This window comes from Camelina sativa, chromosome 7, assembly GCF_030686135.1.
Source record: "Camelina sativa cultivar CO46 ecotype springtype chromosome 7, ASM3068613v1".
Lineage (NCBI taxonomy): Eukaryota > Viridiplantae > Streptophyta > Magnoliopsida > Brassicales > Brassicaceae > Camelina > Camelina sativa.
Genome location: NC_141886.1, coordinates 9,690,493 through 9,703,648, shown reverse-complemented (window position 1 = coordinate 9,703,648; position 13,156 = coordinate 9,690,493). Strand labels below are relative to the sequence as shown.

At 37.3% G+C, this 13,156-nt stretch overlaps 2 protein-coding genes and 1 pseudogene across 2 annotated transcripts; 1 reads left to right on the top strand and 2 right to left on the bottom strand.

The window, feature by feature from the left end:
- Positions 1-893: 893 nt before the first annotated feature.
- On the bottom strand, positions 894-1,600 carry LOC147941116 (uncharacterized). Its single transcript, XM_087458386.1, has one exon. The coding sequence runs from the start codon at positions 1,598-1,600 to the stop codon at positions 908-910; it is 693 nt and encodes a 230-aa protein (XP_087314512.1). The 3' UTR covers positions 894-907.
- Positions 1,601-2,074: 474 nt separating this feature from the next.
- LOC104700837 (putative disease resistance protein RF45) lies at positions 2,075-6,779 on the bottom strand. The gene is made up of 5 exons (XM_010416432.3): positions 6,467-6,779; positions 4,897-5,820; positions 4,644-4,787; positions 2,580-4,427; positions 2,075-2,435 (listed from the first exon to the last, which is right to left on the bottom strand). Exons 2-4 carry the CDS (start codon positions 5,810-5,812, stop codon positions 2,596-2,598), a joined length of 2,892 nt encoding a protein of 963 aa, XP_010414734.2. The 5' UTR covers positions 5,813-5,820; positions 6,467-6,779; the 3' UTR covers positions 2,075-2,435; positions 2,580-2,595.
- A 3,775-nt stretch (positions 6,780-10,554) lies between these two features.
- Positions 10,555-12,205, top strand: LOC109125526 (putative disease resistance protein At1g58390 pseudogene; annotated as a pseudogene).
- The last annotated feature ends 951 nt before the right edge of the window (positions 12,206-13,156 follow it).

Genomic DNA, 13,156 nt, shown 5'->3' with positions numbered 1-13,156 from the left:
GCAGACTAACTACTTTAGCAGAAGGATGTCCCATCCGTTTATGCCAGAGAACAAATGAATCCTTGTCTCCAACTGCTACAGATGCTGCAAACTCCATACTCCGGAAGTAGAAAGTCCCTCCCATACGCCTACTAACTCCAATCACCATCCTCGTAGAATGGTCCTGAACAATAATGAAATGATCAGCCATCTGTACTATGCAACGGTTCTCATCCATCAATTGGCAAAACGAAATCAAATCAGTGTGAAAACCCTCAATATAGTAAATAGACTGCAGAATCAGTTTAGGCCCAAGCCTTACAAATCCCTCTTTAACTGCCACTTTCTCTCTACCATCAGCTAACACAACTCCAACTGGTATGATATCCTTAACATCCGTTAAGGCATCAAGACGACCCGTTAAATGGTGTGAAGCACTAGTGTCCATAATCCAGAAAGGTAATGAAGACGTACCAGTTAGTTTGTCGGAGTCAGGTAATTTGCCAGCATTGAGGAGATTTTTGATCCCTTGGCACTGTGAATCGCTAAGTCCACTGACACCATCTCTATCCTTGTCTGTGATTACATAGTTAGCAGTCTCATATCTTCCAGGTTGGTTAACTTGCACAACATTGGCGAAAGAAGTGCTCCCACGACCTCTTCCAGCCATTACATTTGGACCTCCACGCCCGCGACCTCGAGCAGCTGTTGTGGTGCGTGTCCTTGAACGATCTCCCCACCACTCCGGGTATCCTATCACGCCATAACAGCTGTCACTGGAGTGTCCAGCCCGATTACAGTGTTTACAAAACACTGTTTTGTCCCTTTCCTCTCTTCGAAACGGTTGTGTTGTCTGAACAGCGAAGGCATTAACCTCTTGAATTTCTTCAACATTTCTGGTGCCATTTCGTACAAGATCTTCCTCCTGTCAAACGATGTTGTAGACCTCTTCCATAGGTTGGATCGGAATCCGCGAGACATGACTTGATCTCACAGTCCGGAACACAGCATCGTCTAGACCAAAGAGGAACTGGTGCACCTTATCTTCTTCACGGTCCTTCTCTTGAACCGCCCCGAGATCACACTCACATTTTCCACACTTACACAGTCGTAAAGGTCGGTAGTTCGCCATGCTGTCCCAAATACGAGTCAGCTTGCCGAAGTAGGCTTCAATTGCTAAACCTCTTTGACGACAACAAGCTAGCTCAGCCTTGATCTGTTGAATTCTTGGCCCGTTCGTGACAGAGAACCTCTTCTTCAAGTGATCCCACAAATCTTTGGCCACATCTCGATGAGAGATGTTTGATCGAAGTGTTGGGTCAATGGACATCTTGATCCAAGAAACTAGAAGGGCTTGGATCGTCCACCAATCCTCCAAGTCATGAGATCCTTCATCAGGTCGTGCGATTGTGCCGTCAAGAAATCCAAATTTCTTTCTCGAGCACAACGCTGTCTTCATGCCGTAAGCCCACTCGTCGTAATTCACTCCCATCAGCAACGGGTGAGAAATGACTGCTCCAGGATTGTCAGCCGCTGTTAAGTCATACGGTGAGATTGTTCGTCGAACTTCATTCATCGGGTTCGTTGTCGGGTTCGTTGTAGTTGATCCGTCGGTCGCCATTGTTGTTCAGTTTCTTGTTTATAATGAGAAGAATTTTAAGAGTTTGGTTCTGATATCATGAAGTTTCAGAGATCGTAACAAAGAAGAAAATCCTTTTTCTATATCTTCAAAGGTTGCGATTACAGAGCTTTTATAGAAGGACAAAAGATATTAACCAACAAACGATATCAACAAAAATCTCAAAGAATAAAATCATATCATATCTACATCTAACTCCCGAAACTGGTGGACCAAGAAACAGTTCTGTTGAGATAGAAACAGAATCGTAGAATCCGCCTAATACGATTTATCATCGTACTACTTAAAAGAAGAAGAAACAAGCTGATGACGTGGAACAGAGCAAAGAGTGAAGGAAAAACTCGGAAGAAAGAGAGGCTTTGCGTGTTAGCGTGTGTAATCAAGCTATAGATATCTCAATACTTAACACCTTAACCATGAATAGTTGAGAGTGCATAATTTATTAATCAGGGGCCATTTGCAAGAAATAGTAAATCAAAAGTTCAAAGCAGCTACCGAAGTTATTACAAAGTTTTAAACAGAGATAAAGATTGTAGCAGTCAAGCCGAGTTGCTTGGGAACACACAAATAAAATAAAACAAAAAGAGAACTATTCAAATTGAAGAATGACATGCCACAGCTTTCTAAATTAACGAAGTAATGGATAGATATGATATGAGTTTGTCATACCAGACAGAATTCGTGAAAACCCTCAATCTCTCTTCAGAAGAAGCTCATTGACCAAAACAGTGCAGTGCCGGAGATGTAAGTGCCAGTTAGGCATTTCGTCGAACACCATCACTGCAGCTCTTCATGTGCATTTCACATTTTCACTTACCTGAAAATGAAACACAAACAAAGCTTAGTAGCTAGAATACAAAATTCAGGAGATCAAGGTCCTAAGAGAATAACAATGAATCAAATTGCCCAAATTTTTTTAAAAAAGAACAATTCCTTTCTCTCAATGACTAATTTTGTGTACCTTTATACAAGTCTCGTCAGTAATTGCTGAAACGCTCTCTCTTAGCCCTAAATTCAATAGTAGGAATGTGTTTAAATTTCTGATAATCTTCTCCTCCTTCTGATAATCTCTCCTCCCAATCCTCGTCCATAGTCAGTTTCTTTAAAGAATAAATGACTCTCAGCCCATTAGGAAGCTCCTTTAGTTTTGGACACTCCTCAATGCCAAGAGAATGAAGAAGGGGCATAGAGCCTTCTTCTACTATCCACTCTTCCAAGTTATCTAAATCAGATAAACTAAGCATTTCCAATTGAGGAAACCCACCAGCAGGAAACTGCTTTAATTTTGAACAACCCCAGATCCACAGACCACGAAGAAGGGGCATGGAGCCTTCTTCTACTATCCATTCTTCCAATTCCTCTAGTCCAAATATTGTAAGACCACGCAATTGAGGAAACCCACCGCCAGAGCACACCATTCTCCTCCCACTGAAAGATTGACTATGTAAATGAACAGATCTCAACTGAACCAATTTTTCTAGAATTGGCATCGGATCCTCTACCAAACGACAATCAGTTAGAGTTATGGTTGTAAGGTGAGAAGGGAAGTGTTGTTCATCAGGTAACTTTGGCATATATATCTTCATCTCCAGAATTTTGAGATGAACGCAATCCAAAACAAATCCTTCTTCGTCATTTTTGGGAGCATTAACACCTTCTTCTATAGCAAGATATTCCAAGTGCCTCATTTCACTTAAAGATGAGGATAGAGTTTCCATCGTATACCCATCGCCGCTGAATAAGATTGAAAGATCCTCGAGCCTTGTCATTCGTTGAAGATCCTTCACACTGCTATGCTTTGTTGCGAAATTCTTCAACGTCTCTAGGTTGATCAAATTACCTAATTCCAACTTTGTTTTATTATCCATCTCCTTAGGAAGATAGAGGTATGCCAACTCTCGCATCTCTTGAAAGATATTGGGGATGTAGATTAGAGATTTACAAGAGACATATAGGTTTAAATAGAGCAGCTTCCTCAGGTTGCACATAGAAGAAGGTAGATTGTGTACTTCTGCTCCACGTAAACTCAAATATCTCAAGTGGATAAGCTTACCAATGCTAGATGATAATTTCCCTCCTTTAAACTTCGGAAAATAGAGATCTAAAACCCTCAATAACTGTAGCCTTGAAAAGCACTTACGTGATAACATCGTATCTTGCATGCTGAATCTGATAAACAAGAGAGATCTAAGTTTTGGATTCGGAATATCCCCTTCGTGAAGATATGTTTCATCATTACTCCCGTGTACTGCGATTCTGCGAGATTTACAAGGAGATTGGGAGGTCGCAGTCGAGGCACTTATCTTAACACGGTGTACGAAATTCTCTTCTTCAGCTTTAAGTAGACAAAGATCTCTCATCACATCATGCAACTGACATGTTTCATATCTTGAAGTTAAAGCGTCTCTTTCAGAAATAACCATGTTTCTCTTCACCAATTCTTCTATATATCCATCTGCGGCCTCTCTAATGGTTTCTCCATGCCGTGGTATTCCTTCTGCAGCCCAGTAATATGCCAAATCCTTTACCTGTATTCCATAATCTTCTGGAAAATGAGCAAGGTACAAGAAACAATGCTTCAAATAACCAGGCAACTCTTCGAAGCTCAGAGACAATACACGGTCAATAGAGTTATCGTTAGCGCTGGTTCTTCCAATCCCGTTATGAGATCCAATATTCGTTGATAATCTTTCCCAATAATTCACTCTTTTTACTTCATTTAACAAACCTCCTAACGCTTTGACAGCCAATGGTAGTCCTTTACAATGTTTGACCATTTCTTTACCCAACTTCTCATAAACCTTATATTCTGCACAACATCATAAAACAAATCAGTAATACTTCATTTCAACCATAAAACAAATATTATATAGATCCATAGGATGTGATAATGGTATACTACAATCAAATTATTCAGGGCTTAGAAGATTGTCTTGCGATCATCCCAAAACACACATATATATATATATATATATCTCATCGTGATCCAGAATGGAAAAAAAAATCCCTTCCTTTGAATGCTTACCAGGATCATCTTTTCTTGGCATTGCTTTTCTTTCGAAAAGTGTCCAACTGTCTTCATCAGTTAGGAATTCTGGTTTAAATTTGACATGTGTTGCATCATGCATTGCGACACCATCATTTCGAGAAGTAAGTAGCACCTTCCAACCTGCAAAATTTGTACTCGTTTTTTCATGATAACCAAACAAAAAGAGCTTAATGACATATTAATAATGAGTATGTGTAGCTTTCATTTTTTTATTAGAATTAGTGGTTACCTTTTCTGGGTGGAAAAATTGGCTTGATTTTGTCCCAATCTTCTCTTTTCCATATGTCATCAAAGACAATTAGTGATTTGGATTTTTCCAGCAATGAAAAGAGTTCATCCTGGAGTTCAGCTTCGTTCATCTTCTGTATTTCGTCTTTCCTTTCTTTAGATGTGAGATTCTGCAAGATCGTTTGCCACACAGATATCCGGGTAAACTCCTGTGAGACACACACCCATGCGAGTCTTTCAAACTGATTCTTTACATCCTCATGATTAAAAACTTGTCTAGCAATGGTTGTTTTACCAAGACCACCCATCCCGGTAACGGAAACAATTTGAATGTCATCTTTCTCCACTAAATGTTCAACCAATATCTTCACATTTGCCTCCAAACCCACAAAATTGCTTTCATTGTCATTAGGAAATGCTTGTATACACCCTCCATGCACACTTGTTTGATGGTCATTAGGAAATGCTTGTTGACACTGCAATATACACCCTCCATGCCCAGTTATTTCTAGTACACCAAAACGCTGCATATTACTTATAACCTTGAAGATCCTTTTACTTATGCCTTGAATTTCTAATGCATATTGCCTGCGATCTGGAATAATGCAAGCAAGTCTTCTCATATAATTCTTGGTGCTTGCTTTCCCGAATTTTTCCTTATGAAGATATGTTTCAACTAAATCTTCTGCGTCATAAACAATTTCCTGTATTTCTTCAACACAATTTCTCACCCTCGCAGATGTATGCTTCTTTGCATCTGCATCTTTCAGAAAAGAGCTTAACCAGTTTAGATCACTTTTTAGTTCAGTAACTTGATCGTCGACTCCCTGAAATCGCTCGCATTCTTGGCTTAGTAGGTCCCAAAGCTTTTGTATACCAAAAGACGTAAGTTCCCCAACTATGGCTTCTGCCGACATAATTGTTTCTACATAAACAGTATCAAAATAAGAATCAAGTTACGTACAATTGATGTTGATGACCATGCATAATCGCCAAGAGTAAAAACAAAGCAATATTATTATCTTCCTTTTTTTTTTAAATCTTAAAGTTGGACAATGAGGAATTTTATATTAAACACATCGATTTTGGGTATCTCACATAGACACTCCCGCCTTGCATATGCAAAATAAGTTACATATAAAAATAGAAATATAGAGTAAAAAATACATATTCCATTAAAATATATATTGTCTCATTAACAGTTTTTTTTTTTGTCGTGCTAACAGTTTTATTATCATAGATTTACATACTCAAAATGAGAAAACACTTATCTTTTAGAGTGTAAATTTTTTCAAATCAAGATTATTTCCACGACCATGAGCAATAAAATCACTAAAAACCTTTTATACATCCTAAGATTTCTTTGACAAACCTAAAACTTCAACAATATTTTTGTTCTTCAGCTTATAGATGTCATACAAAACATAAGATAACTATCTTTAACTATATTCAACTTTTGTGTAGTCCCTGATGCAATTACAGAGACAAAAAAAAATAGTAGTACAGATCCAGAAGATCTCAATGGTAGACAAAGAAATTTTCAAAGAATAAAAGAGAAAAATTTATTAAACCTCTTGATGGCGTCAAGGAACTAGATCTCCTCTTGGTCGCTCTTTAGGAATATGAGAGATGATTATTCACTCTTCTTTTTGGGTAATAAATCATAACAAAGGTCTTTGAGTTTTTGAAACGGCAACTGACTTTCATCCACTCATTTTCTATTATCTTCAATTATTGCAGCGTTTGAGTACTGTTCGAGTTTCTGTGGGCCGAATATAAAAATTGAATATAAAAATTGTCACTAAAGATTATATTAAAAGAAAGGTCACTAAAGATCATATTAAAAGAAAGTTTCTAGAAGGAGTAACAAATTATTGCTTACATAATTTTTGAACTCATAAACCTAATGTTCGTACAAACCACAAAGGTAATTTTCACATAATTCTGAAATCATAAAACACATTTAAAATAGTTTGTTAAAAAATAATATACATATTTAATATTTGCTTTTTAGCTATAATTTTTTTTAAGGATTTAGAATGTTTATTCCTTATTTCTAATGTTTCAAAGTTTCAGAAAACCAAGTTTTTTTAAATTGTGAATTGCTTTATCTTTCAAATTTCATTCACAATATAATTTTGTTTTGAGAATTTCCTTAAAGTAGTAAAATTTAAGTTTTGTTTCCAAAACAATAAATCATACTTTTTTAGAATGCCCACCCTATTAGGGATATAATATCCCACATTGGAAGTTGAGTAGGATCTTAAGTGGTATATATAAGATATGGGCCTCTCCACTCATTGCCAATTGGTTTTGAGTTGGAAGCCCACAATCTATTATGGTATCAGAGCCCAGTCCGTATATGCTCAATCCAATCCACAATCGGCCCAGCCCAAATAGTTGGTCTGCCGATTCATGCCCGAACATATCGAGATTAATGCTTAGAAGAACCATCATCTCGAGGGGGCGTATTAGGGATACAATAACCCACATTGGAAGTTGAGTAGGATCTTAAGTGGTATATATAAGATATGTGCCTCTCCACTCATTGCCAATTGGTTTTGAGTTGGAAGCCCACAATCTAATACACCCGACGTCTAATTTTGGGCTCTATCTCATATTCCTTCAGGTCACAGAATTTTTTCCTCTGGCTTTCTATATACCAATATGGGTTATCTATTTTGGAGAATACCCGATGGAGCATACGCCTCCTTGTTTCTCTGGATCTTGTGCTATATATTGAAAGCTAGGAATGACAATCTTCCAGAATATATAGGGTTTGATGCTCTTGAGGTGTTAAAAGTGGCGGAGACCGAGGAAAAAACTTGGCAGCTTGCCCAGCTAGACTGATACGGAGCAGTAATACGCGGGGACTGGTGAGCCCACACCACAACTGAGGATTAGGCTAGCGGTTACGGGTGGTTTAATGACTAGATTTTATGTGGACAGTTCTTAGAAAAATAGTAGTTATGTGGTAAACAAACAGTAAAAACAAATAGTTTTTGTTTTTGTTAAAGGATTTTAATTTAAATAATTTTGAACTCAATTAAATCTGAAACTATTAAACATAAATCTAATGTCAATACAAACCAAAAAGTATTGTTTACATAATTTTACTCATAAATCTGATTACACATTTTTAAAGTATGGTTTTAACCAAGTACTCGATTAGTACCCTTGCTACAACACGGGTTAAACTTTTTTTTATTTAGAAAGTTTATTTATTTTATATTTTAAGATAATTTTTTTAATACATTGCATTAGTTTATGTATTATGATACTATTTATATTTATAGTTAATTATATATCTTATGCTATAATTTCAATAATGTATGTCATACATCAAGGGTGGAATGTGTGACACCCCGGTTTCGGAGACATGCAGAGAGGGTTAAAAGAATTGATTTGGCCAACTATGTCATCAAAGTGCACTTATCTTTTCGGTCAAGGGTCCTGAGAGAACTCCAGAGTTAAGCGTGCTTGAGCTGGAGTAGCTTCAGGATGGGTGATCTTCCGGGAAGTGACTGTTGGAATTGTACGAGTGAGGACAAAATACAGGGAAAGATCATGTGTTGATTTGTAGGAACGGTAACAAGTCTTTAATACCTCCCGGACGTAGCAAACTGACTGTCGAATATAGATGGGCTCACGGGCAAACTGAGAGGACGTGAGGCCCAGTAAACAAAGTGGGTCCATGGACTGGAATTGGACATGGGGCCCACTGAGATGTGGCGGTCGGGACGTTACAAGTGGTATGAGAGTCGAATCCAGATGAGTGTAGAGTCGAGGGGGCTCACAACATCGGGGGTGACAGTCTTGGGGCGCAACGAGGACGTTGCGATGTGATAGTGAGGGTGAATTGTGACACTCCGGTTTCAGACACATGCAAAGAGGTTTAAAAGAATTGATTTGGCCACCTATGTCACCAAAGTGCACTTATCTTTTCGGTCAATGATCCTGAGAGTACTCCACAGTTAAGCATGTTTATGCTGGAGTAGTCCCAGGATGGGTGACCTTCTGGGAAGTGACTGTCAGAACTGTGCTAGTGAGGACAAAACACAGGGAAAAATCATATGGTGATTTGTAGGGACATTAACAAGTCTTTAAAGCTTCCAGACGTAGCAAACCGGCCGTTGGATATGGGTGGGCTCACAGGCCTAGTGAGAGGATGTGAGACCCATTAAGAAAGGTGGGCCCATGGACTGGAAGTGGACATGGGGCCACTAAAAAGTGGCGGTCGGGATGTTACAGAATGTCACTTTAAAACATAACTAGATAGTTACCCGTGCTGTCAGGGAAAATGTTGGCATAAACTTTACTATAATTTGTTAATTATAAAATAATAGTAGAACTTTTTTTTATTTCTTCTATGCATTTTATAATTATTTACATTTAAATTTACTTAGTTTCATACTATGATTTCAACTCGTATTTGGTACATGATACAATGCTCAAATCCGTGAATTATATAAATTTGGTAAAATCCATAAAATATAACAAAACCCGTATTGAAGCGGTCATGTTTAGAAATACGATTTTTTTTTTTTAATTTTTCTGTTGTATGTACTATATTGAATAAAATAAAACAGTTGTGAATTTCAGATTTTAATAAGATGTCATTGCATCGATGTATAGTGCGAAAAAATATTTAATAAATTAGATATAATATTATATATTTTTAAAATATAAGAAATATTGTATCTTAGTTTTAAAATATTCATATTATTAAACGATTTAGGAATGCAAATATTTAATCATAGTTATATATATATTATATATATATATATAATTAAATTTTATCATTATCCTAGATTGTTTTTATTGTTTTCTAAGATTTCTGAAACAATAAATAATTTTATTAAATAATATCAAAATATTTTTTATTATTTTATAAACTAATATAAACTTTTATTTTGTTATATATTAAATTATTAAAAATGTAATGGTATTTTTTGTAATATACCACATGATAGTAGGGTTAAACTTTAACAACATTGCTTAAATAAGTATATAGAGATTTTGTAAGCTGTGTATTTTTTAAATTGAGTTGCTATATTAGGAGTAATTTAAACATGTATATTATATTTTTGGGTAAAGTTATGATTAATTTGATTATATCTTAATTGAATGTACTTGATTTTTTAAAATAATTTCACATTAATTAGAATGACACAAATTAAGATCCGAGAAAGTAATATTCGTTTTAGCCATTTGATAGATTATGGGACGATTAAGGGGATGATTTAGCACCATCTGGTTAACTCGGAGCAAACCAACACATAACGGATTTGATTAGGTAGACGAGAAACCGGGCCCGTCATGCCAGTTAAGTCAAGGAAGGATGTCGTAGTTAGTCTCTTTGGATGATCAACCAAATCGGCCGTCGACTTGAGGAGAAAGGGAAGAATAAAGCCAAATAAACATAAGATATTCACTACTTGAAGAGAGATGAAATATTTCATTAACGGAGTAAAGAAATTATAGAATAGAAGGCTTGAATGATATTATTGAGAATGTTTACAATATATATAGTGTGTACAACATAAGTAATTAGGGATTAAAGAATTACTAATCTAGCCTTTATTTATATACTCTACATGCCCCCTTAAGATGGAGGGAGTTGACGCACTCCAATCTTGCGTGAAAGAAGGGTGAAGCGATGACGAGGTAATGGTTTCGTTAAAGCATCAGCGAGTTAATCATGTGTGGAGACATGTGACACACGAAGAGCCCCCGTGTTGACATTATCCCGAATAAAGTGATAGTCCAAGGCAAGATGTTTCATCCGAGAGTGGAAAGCTCATCCACTTAAGATACTTGAGCTTACAAGATGCTAAGGTATCTCATCTACCTTCTTCTCTAGAAAACCTAATGTTACTGATCTATCTAAATCTAGATATAGATACAGAATTTATATTTGTGCTCGATGTCTTCATGAGGATGCATGAATTGAGATATCTTAAACTACCCTTCGATATGCATAAGAAGGCGAAGTTGAATTTGAGAAATTTAGTAAAGTTGGAGACCTTGATTCATTTCTCAACGTGGCATAGCAACTCAAAAGATTTACGTGGTATGTCCAGGTTGGTGACTCTAGCCATCAGCTTAACTCGTGAGAACAGTATAGAAACTCTATCTGCATCGATAGGTGGACTGAGACACCTTGAATATCTTTATACAGGCCGTGCGTAAGGGTTAGGAAAAAGACATTTGCCTCAGGCTCCAAAGTATATAGTTTTTTTTTGTGTGTTTTTTTTTACTCTCAATTATGGAAAATATGGTGTATCATTATGGTTTTGGGAGTCTTTTTATTTCCTAAACAACCCATATATGATTCCTTTGAATATATTTATTTATAAAAATATACAAAAATGAAAACAAAACCTTAAATTGTGAAAGACCAAGTAAGGTCGTAAAATAGAAAGAAGAAAAATTAAGAGAAGTTGGTGAAATAGTTTATTGAAATAGAAAGAAAAACGATTATATCTAAGGTTTTTTAGATTTTTTCTTTTGCTTCAGAAAATTTTCATAAAATATATTAAAATAACTTCTAATGTTAAACTCGCCTTAAGCCCTGATAAACCTAGGCACGGCACTGTCTTTATATAGTGGGTAATTCGTCTGAAAGAATGACAGAAAAGGGAATTGTATTGGATTTCATTTCATTCACCTTAAACATCTAACGTTGAATTTATATATGCCAAGGCAACAACACTTCCCTTCTCGGCTTACATACTTAAAGCTAACTGAGTGTTGTTTGGAGGAGGATCCAATGCCGATCCTAGAGAAGCTGCATCACTTGAAAGAGGCTACTTTATTGAAAAACGCTTTTTGTGGGAGGAGGATGGTTTGCTTGGTCGGTGGGTTTCCTCAGTTGCAGAAGCTTGAAATAGGTGGACTAGATAAGTGGGAAGAGTGGATAGTAGAAGAAGGCTCCATGCCCCTTCTTCATACTCTTAAGTATTTTGGATTGTGAAGAGTTAAAAGAGATTCCTGATGGGCTGAGATTCCTCTATTCTTTAACGCTTCTGAAGTTGAGCACCCAATGGAAGAAGTAGTTGTCGGAAGGAGGAGAATATTATTACAAAGTCCAACACGTTCCTTGTGTTGAATTTAGGGGAGCCTACTGGTGTATTCGCTTCGATGTCTTTGGTAAGGTTTATCATCTTGTGTTGATCATTCATTTCTCAATGCGCAAGAGTCAAAATGTGACGAATGTCGATGTCGATACGATGTATTTTCTTCCCACTTTATTTGTGCCCATGCCCGCGAGAGCACATCTTCCATGGTTCTGCACTGATACTTGGTAAGTTCTTTGTACAAGTCACCATCATGAAGTAAACCTCTTTTGAATGCTGATATGGCAGTAGACATGTTGCAACTTGGTATTGACACCTTCTCCCACGTAGGCACGTAATGACTCATCTATCTTCTGTCGCACCTCATACAGATCATCTGCTGTCTTTTCGAGGTTCCTGCTGCTTGCGAATTGTTCAACAAAAAGATCCGTCAATGATACAAACGAATTTATTGAGCCGTTTGGCAAGTTGATAAACCACTGAAGCGCATCCCCCGTAAGGCTTGAGCCAAATCCTTTGCACATGGTAGCTTCTTGATATTCTCTTTGAATGGACGTCGTGAACATTCGTTGTTTGTATTGCGCTATGTGGTTATCCGGGTCGGATGTTCCATCAAACATCTTCATTGTTGGTATGACGAATTTTCTTGGCATCTTAGTGAGTGCGATTTCATTAGAGAATGGTGTGTCAGCATACGAGTGTAATTTGCTCTTCCGGATTGGCTGAGCTACACCTGGTAGTCGTTCAATCATTGCTTCCATCTCTCCTAAACGGTTGTTGAACATTGCTTCCAAGTGGGCGAATTGTCCATGCTTGATTGCTGTCATGCGCGATGTGTTGACCACTTCTAGTTGAGCCAAATTTTCTTCTCGAACTAGGCTTTCATGTGCCTACCTTGTATCAGGGTTACTTCCGTTGTTATCTTCCTGACGAGGAGTTTCCAGCCGTCCGTCTTCCGTTGTGGGTGTTCGATTATTGGTTCTAGGCGTTGAGTTAAGGTCTTGCATCCGTCACTTGCACGCCACGAAATCTAGTGCTTGCTTCGGTAAAAACTCTCCCTGATGTCACCAGTGAGGCGTTCACCTCCCGTAGCCTAGCGTTATCTGCCTCGATCTGTGTCAGCTTATGCACTGCTTCGTTCAGTTTAGTAGTCAGGACTTCAAGCTGAGCAACGACATTCGC

Excerpts from the sequence above, each read along its gene's own strand:
- LOC147941116 (XM_087458386.1), bottom strand. The coding sequence starts at position 1,600 with ATGGCGACCGACGGATCAACTACAACGAACCCGACAACGAACCCGATG.
- LOC104700837 (XM_010416432.3), bottom strand. The coding sequence starts at position 5,812 with ATGTCGGCAGAAGCCATAGTTGGGGAACTTACGTCTTTTGGTATACAA. Across the intron at positions 4,788-4,896 it reads AATTTTTCCACCCAGAAAAG|GTTGGAAGGTGCTACTTACT; the intron begins GTAACCACTAAT and ends CAAATTTTGCAG. Across the intron at positions 4,428-4,643 it reads GCCAAGAAAAGATGATCCTG|AATATAAGGTTTATGAGAAG; the intron begins GTAAGCATTCAA and ends GATGTTGTGCAG.